This window comes from Cibotium barometz, chromosome 43 (genome assembly GCF_041138505.1).
Source record: "Cibotium barometz isolate CiBa-2024 chromosome 43, ASM4113850v1, whole genome shotgun sequence".
In the NCBI taxonomy this organism is placed as follows: Eukaryota; Viridiplantae; Streptophyta; class Polypodiopsida; order Cyatheales; family Cibotiaceae; genus Cibotium; species Cibotium barometz.
In genome coordinates, this window is record NC_141088.1 from 36,605,696 (window position 1) to 36,623,365 (window position 17,670).

Here is a 17,670-nt window from a genome sequence, read left to right on the forward strand (position 1 = left end):
ATCTACCCACTCTTTTGATCTACAAGATTAAGGATTTTAAGTGGTAGCTATTGTGGGTACAAAAAGTGGCGTATATTATAACACTTTAAAGACCTTGAAATATTAAGAGAAAATAGACAAATATCTTAAAATTTTCTCAAAAAATCAAGTTAAGCTCCATATTATGTGAAGATCTAAGGTGCAAAGTGGGAATCTCTATCTAATGCTCAATCAAATTATGCAACTATATTTCCAACTTTGAATATGATGTTCCAACAGAAGAACTTGAAACGAAATTCCTTCATTTACTAGGAGAGATTAGCCACTAAATGTAAACAAATGCCTTTTTTTTTACTGTTTACAGGTGCCTGAGTGGACAAAACTGGGCACCCTGATCTTGCAACCACCCAGTAAAATTAAGATTCTGGGAACCACCTACCACCACACCTTTGTGGTGATGAATTCTGGACGTCAGCCAGTTTCATACGAACTGCATCCTTGGCAAAACCTTTATGTGAGAATCCAAAATGATCCATGACTGGGATACTAACCATATCTACATTTGGAGAAAAGATATCTCCTTCAAGATCAATCTACGCACATCCCATGAGAGGCAGACCGTTTAAAAAGGTCTCAGTCACAACTACACGAACTACAGAAGTCCATCTGTGCCATATATGCCATAAAACACTAGAAGATAAAAAGGAGAGTGAGGATTGTGCACCACTCCCAGAGCCAGAAGACTCTGAGAACTGGATGCATATCCTCGCTACATTGGACATCTTACCTAGAAAAACTAGTACAAGATTTTCTATGGCAAATGGGCAAGAGCTTACATCGTTATATATGCTTAGTTCATCATATTTGCCCAATATAGCCACGCAAGAGTTGGATCAGGTTGTTCGAGCTAAGCCATCAAGGAGTACATGCTCACATAAGACTCAAAGGCCTGATGGATTTCCTAGGTCAGAGTGGTACATCTTCCCAAACAGCTTTGAAACCCATTGGTTAAAATATGTAGGAGCCATGGAAGCCCATGAGCATTTCAATGACGTATGGCAAAAAGAGTTTACAAACAACTGTAAACTTGGCAGGCCCAGGCGAAGACCCGAGGCCCATGTTCATCGCAGAATACATTACAAAGGAAGAAGAAGCAGAGCTCATCGCTCTCCTAATGGAATTCCAGGACTGCTTTTCTTGGAAGTACACAGATATGAATGGCGTACCTCTAGAAGTGGTACAACACACGATTCCCATGGTTGATGGAGCTAGGCTAGTCAAGCAACAAGCTTACCCAACAAACTTACCCAATGAACCCCAAATATTCCAAGATGGTCCGCGAAGAGATTGAAAGACTCATTGACACTAGATTCATCTACGAAACTGAACATATAGAGTGGGTATCACCAATTGTGATAGTACCCAAGAAAAACGAAAAAAGTTAGGGTGTGTGTCGACCTCAAAAAGGTCAATGCCGCCACCATAAGGGACCACTATCCTTTACCATTCACTGAACATGTGTTAGAAAGAGTAGCGGAAAAGGAAGCCTACAACTTCTTAAATGGATTCTTAGGATACAACCAGGTGCTAATCGACCCTAAAGACCAGTACAAAACTTCTTTTGCTCTACTGAATGGGGTACGTATGCATTCAAAGTCATGCCCTTTGGATTGATAAATGCCCTCGGAACTTTCCAATGCTTAATGTGTATGGCTTCCAAGGAATATCTCCGAAAATTCCTAGAAGTCTTCATGGATGACCTATGTGTCAATTCTTCCTGGAAGGAGCACCTCGCATGTTTGCGTAAGGTGTTAGAGTGATGCAGACTATATCGCATCTCGCTGAACCCTCTTAAATGCCAATTATGGGTTTGACACAGAGTGATCTTAGGACACATCATCTCCAAGCAAGGAATATCAACTGATGAACAACAAAGTGCAGCTCATTCTCGAGCTATCGTGCCACCTACCAACTTCAAAGGCGTCCAACGCCTCATGGGACATGTCGGCTATTATCGACGATTCATTTTTATGTATGCCGATATTGCTAGACCCCTTTACGGACTCCTTATAGTTTTCAAGTGGACAGAAGAATGCCACAGAGCCTACACTACACTCAAAAAAGACTTGGCAAGTGCTCCAATCCTTAGATCCCCCAACTGGGATCTCATCTTCCATGTCCATATTGACGCCTCAGCATTCACCATAGGGTAGGTTCATGTTGGCCCAACCTAGTGAACACAAGATCAACCTCCCCATTAGTTTTTCCAGCCAACGAAGCTGGGAGGAATTACACCACAACTAAGCGAGAGGGATTAGCTATGGTTTACACGTTAAGAAGTTTTGCCATTACCTTTTGGGCGACCAAATTCGTCTTCTTCGTAGACCATCAAGCCCTCTTATACCTGGTTAATAAACCTTGTATGATAGGTAGAATCACCGGTGGCTGCTTATCTTCCTAGAGTTTAATTTCACCGACCGTTACGGTAAGAAGAGGCTCTCAGCATGTTCTAGCAGACCACATGTCAAGGATTCCCAATGGCAAACAACCAGTGGGAATAGATGATGATTTACCAGATGCCACCTTATTCCAACTTTGTGTAATTCCTGAATGGGATATGAAGAAGTGGCTCACTTTTTAGCCCCGCTCGCTTACTAGTTGATCCTCTCCTCAACAAGGATTGTGCCCATCACTTAATCAAAAAGACATCCCCGTACCAACTAATCCATGGGCCAGGGTAAGGAAAAAATCCTAAGATGTTGTGTTTGGGAAGACGAATATGTCTTCCTCCTTGAATAGGCTCACTCGGTCTGTGTTGGCGGGCACTTTGCCACAGATATCACTACGCAAGGTTCTCATAGCTGGGTTATGGTGGCCCACCTTAATGGTTGACATGGCTGAGTATGTCAAGCGATGTGATGAATGCCAGTCTGTAGCAATCCCTCATTTTAAGGATCACATGCCCCTGAACCCCATTACGTCCTTACAGCCATTTAAAAAATGGGGCATAGAGGTCCTATCAATTTGATAGCCAAATATATAATTGATGCCACGGACTACCACACCAAGTGGGTAGTAGAGGCTCACGCCACCCGCAAGGCCGATGCTCAATCAACGACCAAATTTATCAATGAGTCTGTAATCATACGCTTCCCTCTCGGGCTTGTCAATGACAATGGAACACATTTCATCAACAAAGTAATCCAATTTCTTCTCCAAGAGTTCCTTGTCACGGAAGTCCTCCCCTTACTATCCTCAAGCGAATGGCCAAGCCAAAAGTACAAACAAAATCTTGTGTGCCATTCTCACCAAAACATTGGAGGCCAGCTATACTGGGAATAGAAATTGTCGACTGCACTTTGGGCTTATAGAACTTTATATAAGGCAGCAACTACTGCTACTTCCTTCATTTTAACCTATGGCACTAAAGTAGTCATGCCCATGGAGTTCTTAGTCCCAAGCCTACGTGTTGTAGTGCACGAAAAACTCACCTAAAATGCTTTAAGTTGTGGCATGTTCAAACTTGAAAGGCTCAATGAAACCCGCCTCCTCGCAGTCTATAGCATGATTGTCAAAAAGCTTAGGCGTAAACAGTGGTTCGATGACTAGCTCAAGGATAAACATATGAATAAGGGCCACATGGTCCTCTTATTCCGCATAAGAACACATAAGAAAAAGCTTAAACTCTGGGGGTTAGGACCTTTTCTGGTCTCTAAAATCGCACCACATGGTGTTGTGCACATTGAAACCCTTGATGGTGTCGAGACGGTAGGATACTTCAATAGTAGCAAACTTAAATGCTACTGTGGTCCTCTCACTGAGACCACCTTGAAGGCCATCCATGATTAAAAATAACAAAAACAAGACCATGAGGATATCAAACAAACTGCACAAGATGAGGCAAAGCCAAGGCAAGCCAATCTGAGACAAAAACATGTTATGGTTAACATGGCCCAAGTAATCAACTTAGAAGACGAAGACTAGGAGGTGAAGCCAGCTCGGTTGTGGTTAGGAATGACCACATCAACCAGCTTTGCCCAAAATTTAGCTCTTGTTGATACAAGGGCTAGTTACAATGTATTGTCCTATGAAACATGGTGTTTTCTTGGAAGACCCACATTAAAAGAAACACCTGCCGTGGTCACCATGGCTACCTCACAGCACATTCATTGCATCGGCACAATCACACTTTAGGGGATGGATGGGCCATAACAGATGCAACATCGAATGGGATGCACAGACGGCCACCCTCCTACACTTGGCTTCTAGCCATGTTAATGTCCTAATGACAGATGAAGAACCATTTCCCGTCACTCTCCCATGCCACAAACTCCCAGTCCCAACAACCACAAATACCCCAACACCCCACTCTTATCATTCTGTTCCCCTAAAAAAGAGTCCTCTCAACGTGCCATCCACATCAATGCCTCTCGCACCCACACAACCATGACATGGTGGCGGTGCACTCTCACCTGGTCAAATCACAAGAAGCTATCACACCATCTTATACTAACCAAACTAACACTACTAACCATCCTAACAAATCTTCATAGGGTTTGATATCTCACCACTAGATGCCCAAGCAACTTCTTGCAGGACAAGGCTTCTATGAGGGAACATCTCCATTGTGGATTCCCAAACCATCCCCCTTGGCATCCACAGTGTCTTGCCCCCAACGTAGGCCCTTCATTCACCAACCTCAAACCTACAAGGTACAGAATCAACACAAATCTTTGTTCCCTCCTAGGCGCGCTTACCCTCAATCAAACCCTAAACCCATGCACTCAACTCTTCAGTGGATCCCGAAATATCTTCTTCTTTCTCAAAATTACGATGAAGGCAATCATACCCTATGGATCCCCAAACCTCTCCAACCTAAACCCCTACCTCATGTGATGCCTCAGTCACCTACCCTTCACTAGACACCCAAGGCAACATCTGCCCCCCATAAAGATTACTCAAGAAAAAGGGAAGAAAAAGTCATATGTGATGTAGTAACCCCCAAGCCACTGCTGACAAATTTCATTTACAAATATACCTTCAACATCAGCAATTCCTCTGCCTATCATTCAGAGGCTTGACATGACTATGAAACTCCCTTCAACTCCCGCAACCCTGGCTACTTTTTTGCTACTCACATTGGAATCTCTTCAAGAAGTGATATCCCCTACTTCGCCATCACCCAATTGGCATAAACTCCTTTCTTTTGCAAACTGGGCATGCGGTTAGTACAAAACCCGCAATGGGGTGCAGGCAGTATAGCCTTAGTGTACAAAACCTATGACAGGGTACACACCCCAAAAATAAAAATAAAAATTCAAAGTGTCACGGCCTTTCCTGTCTCAAATTCAAAGTTCCATGGCCGTTCCATTCTCAACCCGAAGCCCGCAGCCGTTCCAAATTTTGCACGGCCGTTTCCTTCTCAACATCTAACTTGCCAAGAATGTTCCCCATTTGGAATGGTCGTTCCCTCCCCTACCCATTGCCATGGCCATGCCAACTCTTTATGCAAAGCGAACACCGGTTCCAACCAGTCTCGCGTGACCATTCAATCATCTTGCCACGGCCATTCGATCCTCTTGCCACGCCCGTTCCCTTACAGTCGCACGCCCATTCACTGAACTTTCCATGGTCGTGTCTTCTTCAAAGTGCTATAAATATGGGCCCCCTCCTCCCACTTTCTCACTTTTCACAGTCATCTTAGCTAAACTCTTGCAAAAAAATTTCCCATACCCTCACCCTCACAGCCAGTCTTCACAATGTTTGAAACTTCTGACTCCTTCCTAGAGGTGCTCCACACCATACTTCCCTGCGAAAGAAGAGGCCTACCAATGGCCAATTTGAGGAGTAAGCGAAGCACCCCACCCAGCTCTCCCATCTAGATGAAGGCATGATGAAGCAGGTTAATGGACACACTATCCATTCCCTGATGAAGAACCATCATAATGTTGAGTACAAGATCCTTTACTACATAAGGTTGTGCTATGGAGCCGTTGTAGCTGACCCCACCATGATCTAGAAGAAGGTAGAGCTACTCAGACTTGGCAGACTACCCACAATGGAGCCTTTGGGGGCCAGATTTTTACAATGCCTTACACTTCATAGAGACTTATGATGCAAACCAGCATACGGGTATCATCTTGGATATCAAGGGAAGACAACATCTAGTCCAACTCAACATAGGCCTTGTGTGGGAGGCATTAGCATTACCCCAAGTGGAGCAGCCATATGTCCACCTTGTCAATGCCCTTAATCTCACTTGTGTCCTGTACAAGGGGAATGCCAACAAAGATGGAGTTGAGTGAGGCAACATTTCCCAGGAAGACCTTGTGATGCCAGCATGTGCCCTGTAGTTTCTCCTCTCACAAACAAGGTGGGCAGACAGGTTTAGTAGATGCAACTTGACAACCTTAGCTTGCATGCACCAGGGCCAACAGGTTAATTAGGCGGCCGACTATCTCTTCCAAGAACTCCATCTCGTCTGCTCCAACCCCCAAGCCAAGTTGGCCACTTTACTCACCAGAGTTCTATATTACGCAGTGGGCTAGGAGGAACTACCATGAGCCATCCAGTTGAGTGGACCAGATGCCACACTTTCTTCTCTATACCCTCCATCCACCTCTCCCACTTCCCCACTGGGTAAGAGGCCCCACCATGAACCCGCACCTACCAAACAAGCATAGATATCCCCCAAGTCCTAGGCCCACATAGGAAGAGATTACTATCGCGCAGCTGCCGAAGCCACCAAGAAGGCCGCAGGAGATGGAAGATCACCAAAGGTAGGATTTTTTGAGCATAAGTCTTTATAAGACCCCACCCCCTGACAGGTTCACCAAAATGCCACCTCATGGTCAAGCAGGGCCCTCCTCCCCTAGTAACACCCAAAACACCATCAACACTCTCTGTTGGGCCCGCATTGGCAGTTTCAACTCTAGCCAGAATTACGCAGAAAGCATCCATGCAGCCCGGGGAGAAGTGCCCAATTTTACCCAGGGTTTTGCTAGCATGGCCTGAGAGCTCATCCAACAGATGACCGACTGCATCTCTCGACAATAGGAAGTGACCCAGATTTCATAAAGAGAAATGTTATTAGCCAAAGCCCAAGAGCACGTTGTGTCTAAGGAGTTATAGCAGACAAACATGTAGTTTATGGTGCTCTAGCCAAAGTTTGATCAACAAAGTGAATAGCTAGGCACAACCATTTCCAAAATCACTGAGCTTAAGCAACAGGTCACCCAAGCCCAAGCCCATGCAACAGATCACTCACCAAGAGTTGACCATCCTCGAAGGACTACATCAGGAGGTAAAGACCCGGGCCCAAACTATGGAGCAAGCTCTCACCCGCACAACCGAGTATTTTGCAAGGCACTGCAACTTAACAGAGGCTACCATCCATTACCTATGCAAACATCTTGGCAAGGTAGAGGCCTGGGCTACCCAGCCGCCAACCACCCCATCAGCCCCTTCATCTAGCTCAACCAATCACGCCCTTATGATGGACACTGGCATTCCCCCCTCAAACCCCTAGTCAGCTCCTCGAATTGCAGTATCAAGCCATCCGCCCTCAACCTCCTCTAGCATGATATTTATATTGAGGAGTCCCTCTCCCTCCAACAATTCACCTATTCTCTCTCCAAAATACCCCTCGATACCCTAAGCCTCATTCCCCATGGGGTTGATAACTTTCCAACATCCTCATGATTTCTTTGAACTCCCCTTCCACCCCTTGCAAGCCACCCTAACCGCCTGGAGCCTATTACTTGGTTATGGTTTCCCTACCTTAGCCTCGTCTTACCTCATTGAGTTATCCTTACCAGATGGTGTCTGCCCTTACCCTTATCTCCCCCTCTTCTCAAGCCAAGTGCTACAATACCTCTGCACTATTGGTTGGCACCTCATCCATGACTCCTACCTCTGCACTATTGGTTGGCACCTCATCCATGACTCCTACCTCTCCCTCCTCAATGATCCTCTACCTCCCTACTCTGCACCTGCCTCCTCATCCTCTACCAATGTTGCTTCACCCAAATTGAGGTCATGGAGGCCATTGGCATTTTCCAGTTCGATGACACGCACATCGCCTTTCCATGGGATTTCAGCAAAGCTGAGGCGGCCCTTGCAATAACCTTCTTCTATGCCCATGGTCCTCAGCCTGCTATTGCTATCTTACCCCTGATGACAACAATGATGGCACGGATGGGCAGCAGGGCAGCTTGCCCCCTATGAATCCACAAGGCTCTTCACCACCGTCGCCCCTCCTCCACCATCAAGTCCCTCATCGACATCACCTCACTCACACACAACCACCGCCCCCACCACCCCCCTCGAGCACCACCTCACTTCCACTTCTTGGTGCTTCAACTTCTTATTCCCCCCTTCACTTTCCCACTCCACCCCCATCACCCACACCCCCCTTGCCACCTTCACTATCCCTTCACTTAGGTCTGCACTTAATATTCAGGGATATTCCCTCCACCTCTGCTAGACCCCCATTGTTCCTCGACATAAGCCTCACCACCCAACCTACGTTATCGAAACCCCCTCCACCACTCGAAGAAGGAGAGATCTCGACACCGCCACCATCTGATCGCGAGGAAATCAACCCTCCTCCAAACCCCTTGAAGTGGTGCAATCCCCTGGATCGCATGGAGTTCGAGTAGGCAATTGCCATCCTGCTTGATTGATAGCTCCATGATCACCCCATCACCGACCGCCTCGATCTCCATGTCCTCCACCCATACTTACGTGGACGCCAAGCACACAACATGGAGGCGTGAGCACCCACCCCGAACCCACGGGCGGCTACCACTGGCCCTCCGCTCTGCGCTACTCACCCCATCACCTTCAATCTCATGGGCGAGCAGTCTAGCAACGGCCCTTCCTCAACAAGCCCTTTATTTGGGAGGTCTATTGCAACGCACCTCGTGCATTGAGGATCACCCCAGATTACCTCCCCATCCGTAGACGGTGGGCCTAGAAAACCTTCCATGCCAAACAACAAAAGAACTCGAAGTGCAATTCAACTTCCCTTGGTTCGCACCCCCGTCTCACCACAAAACCCATGTACAGAAGACACCATGGTCAGGCGCCTCCACAATTTCATCCGTCGTTTATGACCAGGTCCCGGACCCAACAATGATTGTAATCATCTGCTTCTTCAACCTTATTCATCACTTTGCTAGAGACCTTCCTGACATGGGACCACTACTTTGAGGGAGCCCAGGGCCTGCTGACATCAACAATGGCCCACACTCAAGCAGTTGTTTGGCTACTACGAACGTGTCATGTGGATACCTGCTTGGCGGCTCCAGACTTTCAAAGACATGATGGAGACCATGTTCTGGATGAGCTACCGTGTCTTCCATCGAGCCCCTCCTGCCCCTACTTTGAGATGGGACTTCGTCCTCGCATACTCTATCTACTACAGATAGCCTTTTTTTCGACTAGTTCCAAGGCCAGACCTGCACAATTAGAAGGGGGGTATCCTAACCACTCTGGTTAACATGACCTTTCACATGGCTACATCACTCTTGTAATCCACCTTTTTTGTAACCGCACTAAGCACCAATTATAAATGAGACAAGGTATGACCAAGCTTACAACTTGTGTAATGCCGATCATAAGGAATTAATGTACATAGAGCGAGGAAGACTAGCTTTGGGCCCCCAATTCTAATTGGGTGGCTGACCATTGTAAAAATTAAGTTCATGTACATAAGACATTTTATGGAATATGAAAAGGAAAAATCCCATTTGTCTCAATTGAGTTTTCCTTTATCTCTCTCACTCTCTCTTGAGTGAGAGTGAGTTTTCCTTTATCTCTCTCTTGAGTTTATGGTTGCTTGTGATTGTTGGTGTATGTTGTTGAAATTTGAGCAATGTGATGAGCTATGGTGGATCAAACACTAGAATCAACATCATTAACAAAGTGATTAGTAAATAATTAAGATGTAATTAGTGGGTAATTAACAAATAGATTAATGTAGGCATGGATACTCAAAAACCAACAAATTCTCATTAGGGCAATGCCTCAATTTATAGAGTTTACATCAAGCATCAAATCCCACTAATTTCTCCATGATTCACTCCACCTCTTTTCCCTGATTCTCTCCACCTCTTCACTTTTCCCAGAATATCTCCCTGAATAACTCCACACTTCCCAGAATATCTCCACACTTCCTAAATCTTCTCATGCTACCCTTTATTCTCTCCCAGTAGATTCTTCTCACCTTTTCACAGGTTCTTTCACATTTACATCTTCTCTTTTACAGCCTCTAACCAAGGGCTTGTTCCCGCGCACACCCTATTCACTTGTATTTTCAACACCTCCCCTCAAGTGAATAATCCTATCACACCTGGACCCGATACCAAGTTTCCCTCTTACTTGATAGCCCGCGACCAGTGCCTCAAGTCCCTAAACTCCATAGTCCTTGACACTCTCTCTCTCTCTATGTGTCCAAGGCTACTATAAGTGCCCGCGACCTTGACTAAAGTGCTCACACATACATCTATCTATACCACGTGGCCTACATCATCGGTGGCTCAGAGGTGGTTTTACTTTGTTGGGGCAGGTTACATTGGGTTGTGGGGTCTCTCTCTCTCTCTCTCTCCCTCTCTCTCTCTCAGAAAAGATGATCCGACTCCACTTCCTTTGGAGCCTCCATGAAGTTTGCCGATGTCGTTCCTTCTCCACTCGGTTTGCTGTAGCAGTCTCTCGCCATGTGTCCTGGCTTTCCACATTTGTGGCAAGTGAAGGTCCTTCCTCCTACTCTACCTCTTCCTCGTCCTCGTCCTTGAGAGAATCCTCCTCGGGTGAAGAATGCTTTTTCTTCTCCTGCTGTTGAGTCGAGCCATTTCTTCTCTTTGCCTCTGCTCTCTTGCTCTAGTAGAGCTGCTTCTATCTCGTGTAGCTTCAATTCAGGTACATTCTTTAGTGTTGCTACAATGTTTTCATAATCACCTTTGTCCACACTCTTCAGAAGCACTGCTAGTGCCTCATCATCTTCTACCTTTTTGCCAATAGCTGCCAGCTGTTGCTTAATGCTTTTATATTTGTTCAAGTGTGTGATTAAAGGTTCACTTTCCTTCATGTCCAATTTATAGAATTGCATTAACAGATTTATCTTTGAATTTTTTGCTTGTGTACCAAAAAATTTATTGAGTTCATCCCATGCATCTTTTGCCCATTATATCCCTGTGATGTGATGAATGATTTCATCATTTGAACTGAGTGCAATAAGTCCCAATGCTTTTTCATTCCTGCTCTTCCACTCATTTTTCCCTCTCTCTAGGCATTCATCTCTCCCTTTGGTAAGATGTTTCCAATGGTGACCCAAAGGTCTCAAATTCAAATCCTCGTTTGCACATAACATCTTGCTCCAAACTTTTATAAGTCCCAAACCCAAATTTACCCTCATTTCATGATGTAAACTAGGTAGTAAACTATGATTTGCTAAGTAAACTAGGAAGTAAACTATGCCTACTTAGTAAACTAGAAACTAAACTAGGAAGTAAACTATGATCACTAAGTAAACTAGGAAGTAAATTATGACCATTTAGTAAACTAGGAAGTAAATTATGATTGTTTAGTAACCTAGTTTACTTTATCTGACGGCCCAAAAAAGTCATCACGATTTTTGATCCATTCCATCCATTGATGTCACCTAACAAGGGTCTTTAAGACCCCGTGGCACTTAGTCCTGAGGGGCGATGGGGGGCTCCCAATTTGGTGGGAATTATCGAGGACAGGGGATCTAGGGGGCCCCCAATAGTAGCGAGGCATGCCGCCATGCCCCCGTCAGAGAAGCCGCTAGGCTCCCTTATGGTGGGGTGTGCGAGCCACCATAAGGCGTCCAAGGGGCTATCGGTAGGCCCCCATCCCAACGGTATGACCTATGTAACACTTTTTGTGGCATTAAATCATCATTAAAATAAAATAAAAAATACTATAATAAAATTAAAAATGTAAGTAGTTATTATAATTATGCTTATGCTTATGGTTATGTGTGGGGGGGGACGCAGACTTTTTTTAAAAATCATTTCATGCTCTACATGGAGAAGTAAAACACAGGGAGAAGAAAAACACAGGAAGAAGCAAGGGCATGGTGTAGGACAGGCATACTTAATCATCTTCTCTCCCTCTTAACTTTACATATCAAATCGGCTCAACCATTTCTCTTTCTCTCTCTCTCTCTCTCTCTCTCTCTCTCTCTCTCTCTCTCTCTCAAATCGTCTCACCCTAGCAGAGCCTTGCAAAAACAACTTGCATCATGATAGAATCTTTCCCTCCCTCTTTCTCTACCAAACATAACCTGAAAAATAGCTTATTGTAAAGAGATTTGGTAGAAGGAGAGCTTATCTCCTCTCTCACACACACATAGCTTTGGCCATGACTCTCTCTCTTCCCCCCCCCAACACATACAGAGGGAAGCTACACCCCATTAATGGATCTTGATTATCTAATTAAACTAATTAGATTAACTAATCTTTATTTGCATTTAATATTATGACTAATTAGACTAACTAATATTTATTAACTATTCTTGATTAATATATTTAATCGATCATCACACTAATTAAACAGATTATACTAATATCATTCATAGTCACTAATTTGACTAACCCATGAGATTAATGCATTTAATCCACTGTTATCTTTTAATCCATTTAATTAAACTATCTATAATCTATTTGCAAGTCATTTATTATATCACTATCTATTAATGAATTTAATTAAACTATCTCTAATCTATAATCTATTGCAATTTAGTTAATCTATGATTAGGCTTATATTAACATGTTTTTTTGCTTTGATGATTTAGTCATTTAAATAAGAAAGACGTATTTCATACATATATGTGGATTCCCTTTGGTTCTTTTTCTCTTTGAATTGTTGGAATTAGGGTTAAGGTTGCAACAATGCACACACACAAGATAGAGAAGCTTGAGAGCACACAAACTCACTAGACTAGAATGAACAAATGTGTGCCAGATACAAAAGAAAAGTACACACCCCAAAATGAGGAGATAAGAGGGTGTATATACACACAGGGGAAAAAACCTCCTAGTGAGGGAAAAAGTGCCCGATGGTCCTAAGTGTGTTCACACACATCACTACCATATAATGTTACAAATCCCCCCCTAGACTAATGATGTGAACATGTTCAGGGTATAGCCGATCAATCCTGAAAAGGAAGTAAGCCCAAAGCTTTACGAAAAGCTTCAAAGTTTTCACAAGGAAGAGCCTTTGTGAATAAATCTGCCATGTTGTCATGTGTAGGCACATAGACCAAGCTGATCTCTACTCTATAGAGAGTCTTTCCCTTACATAGTGGTAATGCACCTCAATGTGCTTAGTGCGAGCATGAAACATTGGGTTCCTCGCACAACTGCTAATGTGCTCTGGTAGTCAGTGAAAATCATAGTGCTAGACAACTATCCAACACCCAAATTAGCCATAAGACATCTGAGCCACACACACTCAACTATAGCTGTAAAAAAGATGCCTTGTACTCAGCTTCACAACTAGAAGTGGCCACTGTAGGTTACTTCTTTGCTGAGCAATGATATACATTAATCACCAAGGCAAAAGCAAAACCCACTAGTGGACACTCGTGTGTCATAACATCCAGCCCAATCTGAATCACTAAAAGCATGCAGCTGTGACTCACCCCTCTTTGGGAAAAATAATCCAAAATACTAAGTGTCTTGTAAATAGCGAAAAAGCTGCTTAACAGCTTGCCAATGCTTCGTACCTAGGCTATGCATAAATCTGTTCAACTATGAGACTGCATAATGTACATCTCATCACATCTCATCACCTCTATTCACATCACATCCATCCATCCATTCACATGTATCTGATTCACATCACATCTCGTCACATCTATTCTCCTCACATCTCATCACCTCTATTCACATCACATCCATCCATCCATTCTCATGAAACTAGTGTTTTAGGTGTGATATGAAGAAGTCGGGAAGAGTGATTCTACATATCACAAATCCTTGCCTTCTCATGAAGGCACCATAAATATCACCACATAGATTTCATATTGTGCATGTCTCCGCATCCTATCAATACTAGGTTTGCATGCACAAAATATATATTATTTGTCCGTGTCAAGCAGGCCACCACAAAAGACAAAAGATAAATATCACTATACATCACTATACTAGGCCACCACCACAAAACATAAATAGAATTATTTAGAAACATCATTCATTGCATCATGTGGTTGTGAAAGAGGAGGTAAGTAGCTCGAGATCTTATGATGAAATGAAGATAAGAACCAAGCTATGTTTTCTAAAAAATGAAAGAGAAAGGTTATATAATCTACATTCAATTGTTTTGTTTAGTGTATTATTTGAAGCAATGGTTTATTTTAGTATGTGATTAGATGATATATTAATGATTGCAATTAGTTGTGCCTGTGTTCTTCTATAGTGTTTACTTAAAATATGATACAAAGATATCTCCCCACTTAGAAGTTGACAATGGTAGCGGGCATGACCATCAATATCTTGGCCACACGAGGATAGAAAAGAGAACAATCTTAAAGGTGTTAAATGGCACATCATATTTCCTATGGTTGACGTTCTATAAGGATCCATATATGGAATGTGGCATATCATGTATTACATATTAACCATGGACAACTTTGGGAGACAAGGAGAGGAGAGAAAAGAAAAATCCTACAACGTGGAGCAATCGGCTAGCTAATTACAATGAGTCTCCCAAAAAAACCTTTAAATGCTTCATTGTTTGCTGGGGGCTTCGCCACCCTTTTACATACCACAACAACGCGCGGGTTGAGGACTAGTATTACCTATGGTCGATGTTCTCTAATCTAATGGAATGTGACACGAAGAGGTGGAGATGAGTGATTCCACATGACACAAAAAAAAAAGGGTTTCTTGTCCTTATTTTCCAATGAAACATACATCTTTCACATAACACAAGCATCACAAGCATGGCACCACAAATTTTGCATGTGCGCTCTTTTCAAGACTAGATTTGCATACGTGAAGACGGATAAAACTATTTAGAAATAACAATCATCGCACAAGGGGTTGCAAGAGAGGGTGAGTTTTTCTTTTCTTCTAGTACCTCAGACAACCGGTTGCCATTAGATTTGATGGAGTGGGGGGGGAGGTGTGAGCCGGATTTGAACTCGCGGCCTCCTCGAGAGAGCTGAAACCTCTAGCTATTCCTAAGAGGTAGCTAGCTTGTGATAAAACGAACAGAGGAACCAAGCTACATTCAAAAGAAAGAGAAAGGTAGCATAACATAAGCTATGCGGACATTCATGACAAGAGTAAAAACCTATACTTTGGCTGCAAGCCTTATTCAATAAGGTTTCAAGGTGCATGATGTTTCTACCCATGGAAGCCGCGGCCGTGGCTGGGCACCAACGAAAGCCTGTGGGTCTCCGGGGCTTCGAGGTGTGGAAGCACCTTGCTCGTGACGGAGGCTTGGACGTCAGCATCCTCCACAAATGCACCCTCCTGGGAGAGGTCTTCAATGAGCGCCTCCACTAGCTCTGGAGTCACGTGCTCCATCATGAACACATGGGAGTACAGTCGATTTCCAAGGGTCTCATTGGAGAGGGAGTATTTTTGGCAGAGAGACGGGTTGGCCTGCTTGAAGCGCACAGTGAGCGACAGGGGCGTGCGTCCCACATAGAGGTCCGTGTGGAGGATTTGGTCTGCCAGGTAGCGGAGGCGGCTCTCCGTCAGCACCGCCATGGCCTCCAGGTGGAGGGCCTTCTTAAGCTGGTCACGGAATGAGTTGCGGGCGAGATAGTCCCACAGGAGCATAGGAGAGAGGCCATTGCGCGAGCCGGCGAAGGTGGTGTCCGGGGTGCCGATGTACTCCGGGTTATCTGGTGGCAGCATCTGGTACTTGGTTTTGGTCATGTAGAGGCCACAGGGGACGGGCACCCCGATCCACTTGTGGCCGCTCATAGCAATGGAGTGCACCATGGGTAGGCGGAAGTCGAAGTTGGGGCCGCGCTCGTCCACCAGGCCGCTATCATAGGCCATCTCGATGAAGGGCATGTAGGCGGCGCCCAGCGCGCCGTCGACGTGGAACCAATAGCCGGTTCGCACGTCAAAGCGGGTGGGGTCGTTAGCGTCGTAGTAGACCTTGCGTTCCAGGAGGCCGTTCTTCTGGAGGATGGGCCGGAGCTTCTTGCAGGCAGCCTCTACATGGTCGTAGGCGCCCTTGAAGGTGGTGCCGTAGTTGAAGCACACCATGATGGGGTAGCCTCGGGAGGCGAAGAAGTCAACAAGAAGGGCCAGGGCGTCGATGTCAATGGCGCCGCTGTCAAGCGAAGGCACCTCCGCCGGCCACCCGTATCCCTTCCACTCCTCCAGCGGGCATTCGTCCGTATACAGCTCGCTGCCCACCTCGTAGAACGTCCGGATGGCCAGCATGGTCATGGCCTTGGCCAGAGAGTAGTGTGTATCCTCGGAGTAGAAGGCGATGGGCGTGTAGGCGTTGGGGTTGTCTTCCGGCGTGGGCGCTTGATGATACATCATCCTTGGCAGGCCCGGTGTAGTGTCGTGGTCTATCTCTACGACAGCGGCTTTGGCCCTTCTCACCAGCTTCCGCCTAGCCTGGTGCCCGCTCCACAATATCTTCTTGCCGCCCAGATAGTCTCTGGCGTTCCACATGCCGTAGAGGTTACCCTCTGTGGAGCCCATAGTGAGCGCGAAACCCCAGTAGGATTCAGGGTCGTCGCTGTCGTGCGGCCAGCGAGCATTCCAGAGGGAAGCGTAATAATCCAGAACGGCCCGCTCCATGAACTTGCTATTGACGGTGAAATTTCCGGAGGTGAAGGGGTCGCCGATATTGTTCACCTGCATGCCACCATGTAAATGGGCAAGCCATAAATCGTGGACGGAAGAGAGATTAGCGAGCCAGAATTAGCAGCTTAGTACTTACATGAGTGTCGAAGTAGCTGCTGAAATCGCCAGAGTAGCTGAGTGCCTGGTTGCACTGGTAGCCCAGGAAGCGCGACTTCTGCTCCGCGTGGTAACGTTTTGCCTCGGCGATGGCTCGCTCGCGCTCGTCCTCGGACATCCCGGAAGCGGGTAGCCGGAACGTGTTGTAAGTGTTGGGGATGCCCTCCACTTGTGGATAGACTTGAGATGGATCTTGGACGGGGGGGGACACCTTCACGAATGTCTTGGCCGCTCGCTTGAGCTGGTCGATGGTGGGCGGCTTTGGCCGCCGGCCGCCGACAGCCAGCGCTTCCCCTTCCGCTTTCCTCTTGGAAGGCAGGACCGCAGGGTCAGAAGACATTCTGGAGAGAGATGAATTGGACTAACTCTACAAATGCTTTGCGTATGGGCGTTGCTGATGAGTTTCCTGTCTACAGCTCTATTTATAACTAGCGCAGCCTACCTCTAGTTTGCCGCGTTCCGTCACTTCCCTACGGTCGACTTCGATCACATGACGAATACTTCGATCACATGTGTATAATCTCAAGCCTGAGCGTGAAGTTTTTTTTACTATAGTATTGATCATTTGCGATCGCGACAAACAGTTTTTTTATACTACGGTCGACTTCGATCACATGACGAATACTAAGCATATATGAGTTGTATAATCTCAAGCCTGAGCGTTTTTTTTATACTCCCGACCCACGTGAGCCTCCACTGTACAGCCGGCCAAGGGTGTCAAAAC

The 17,670-nt window shown here is 45.5% G+C and overlaps 1 protein-coding gene across 1 annotated transcript; it reads right to left on the reverse strand.

The window, feature by feature from the left end:
• Nucleotides 1-15,021: 15,021 nt before the first annotated feature.
• On the reverse strand, nt 15,022-17,464 carry LOC147613879 (histidine decarboxylase-like). The gene is made up of 2 exons (XM_086781866.1): nt 16,927-17,464; nt 15,022-16,841 (listed from the first exon to the last, which is right to left on the reverse strand). The coding sequence occupies exons 1-2, from the start codon at nt 17,284-17,286 to the stop codon at nt 15,357-15,359; spliced, it is 1,845 nt and encodes a 614-aa protein (XP_086637992.1). The 5' UTR covers nt 17,287-17,464; the 3' UTR covers nt 15,022-15,356.
• Between the last annotated feature and the right edge of the window lie 206 nt (nt 17,465-17,670).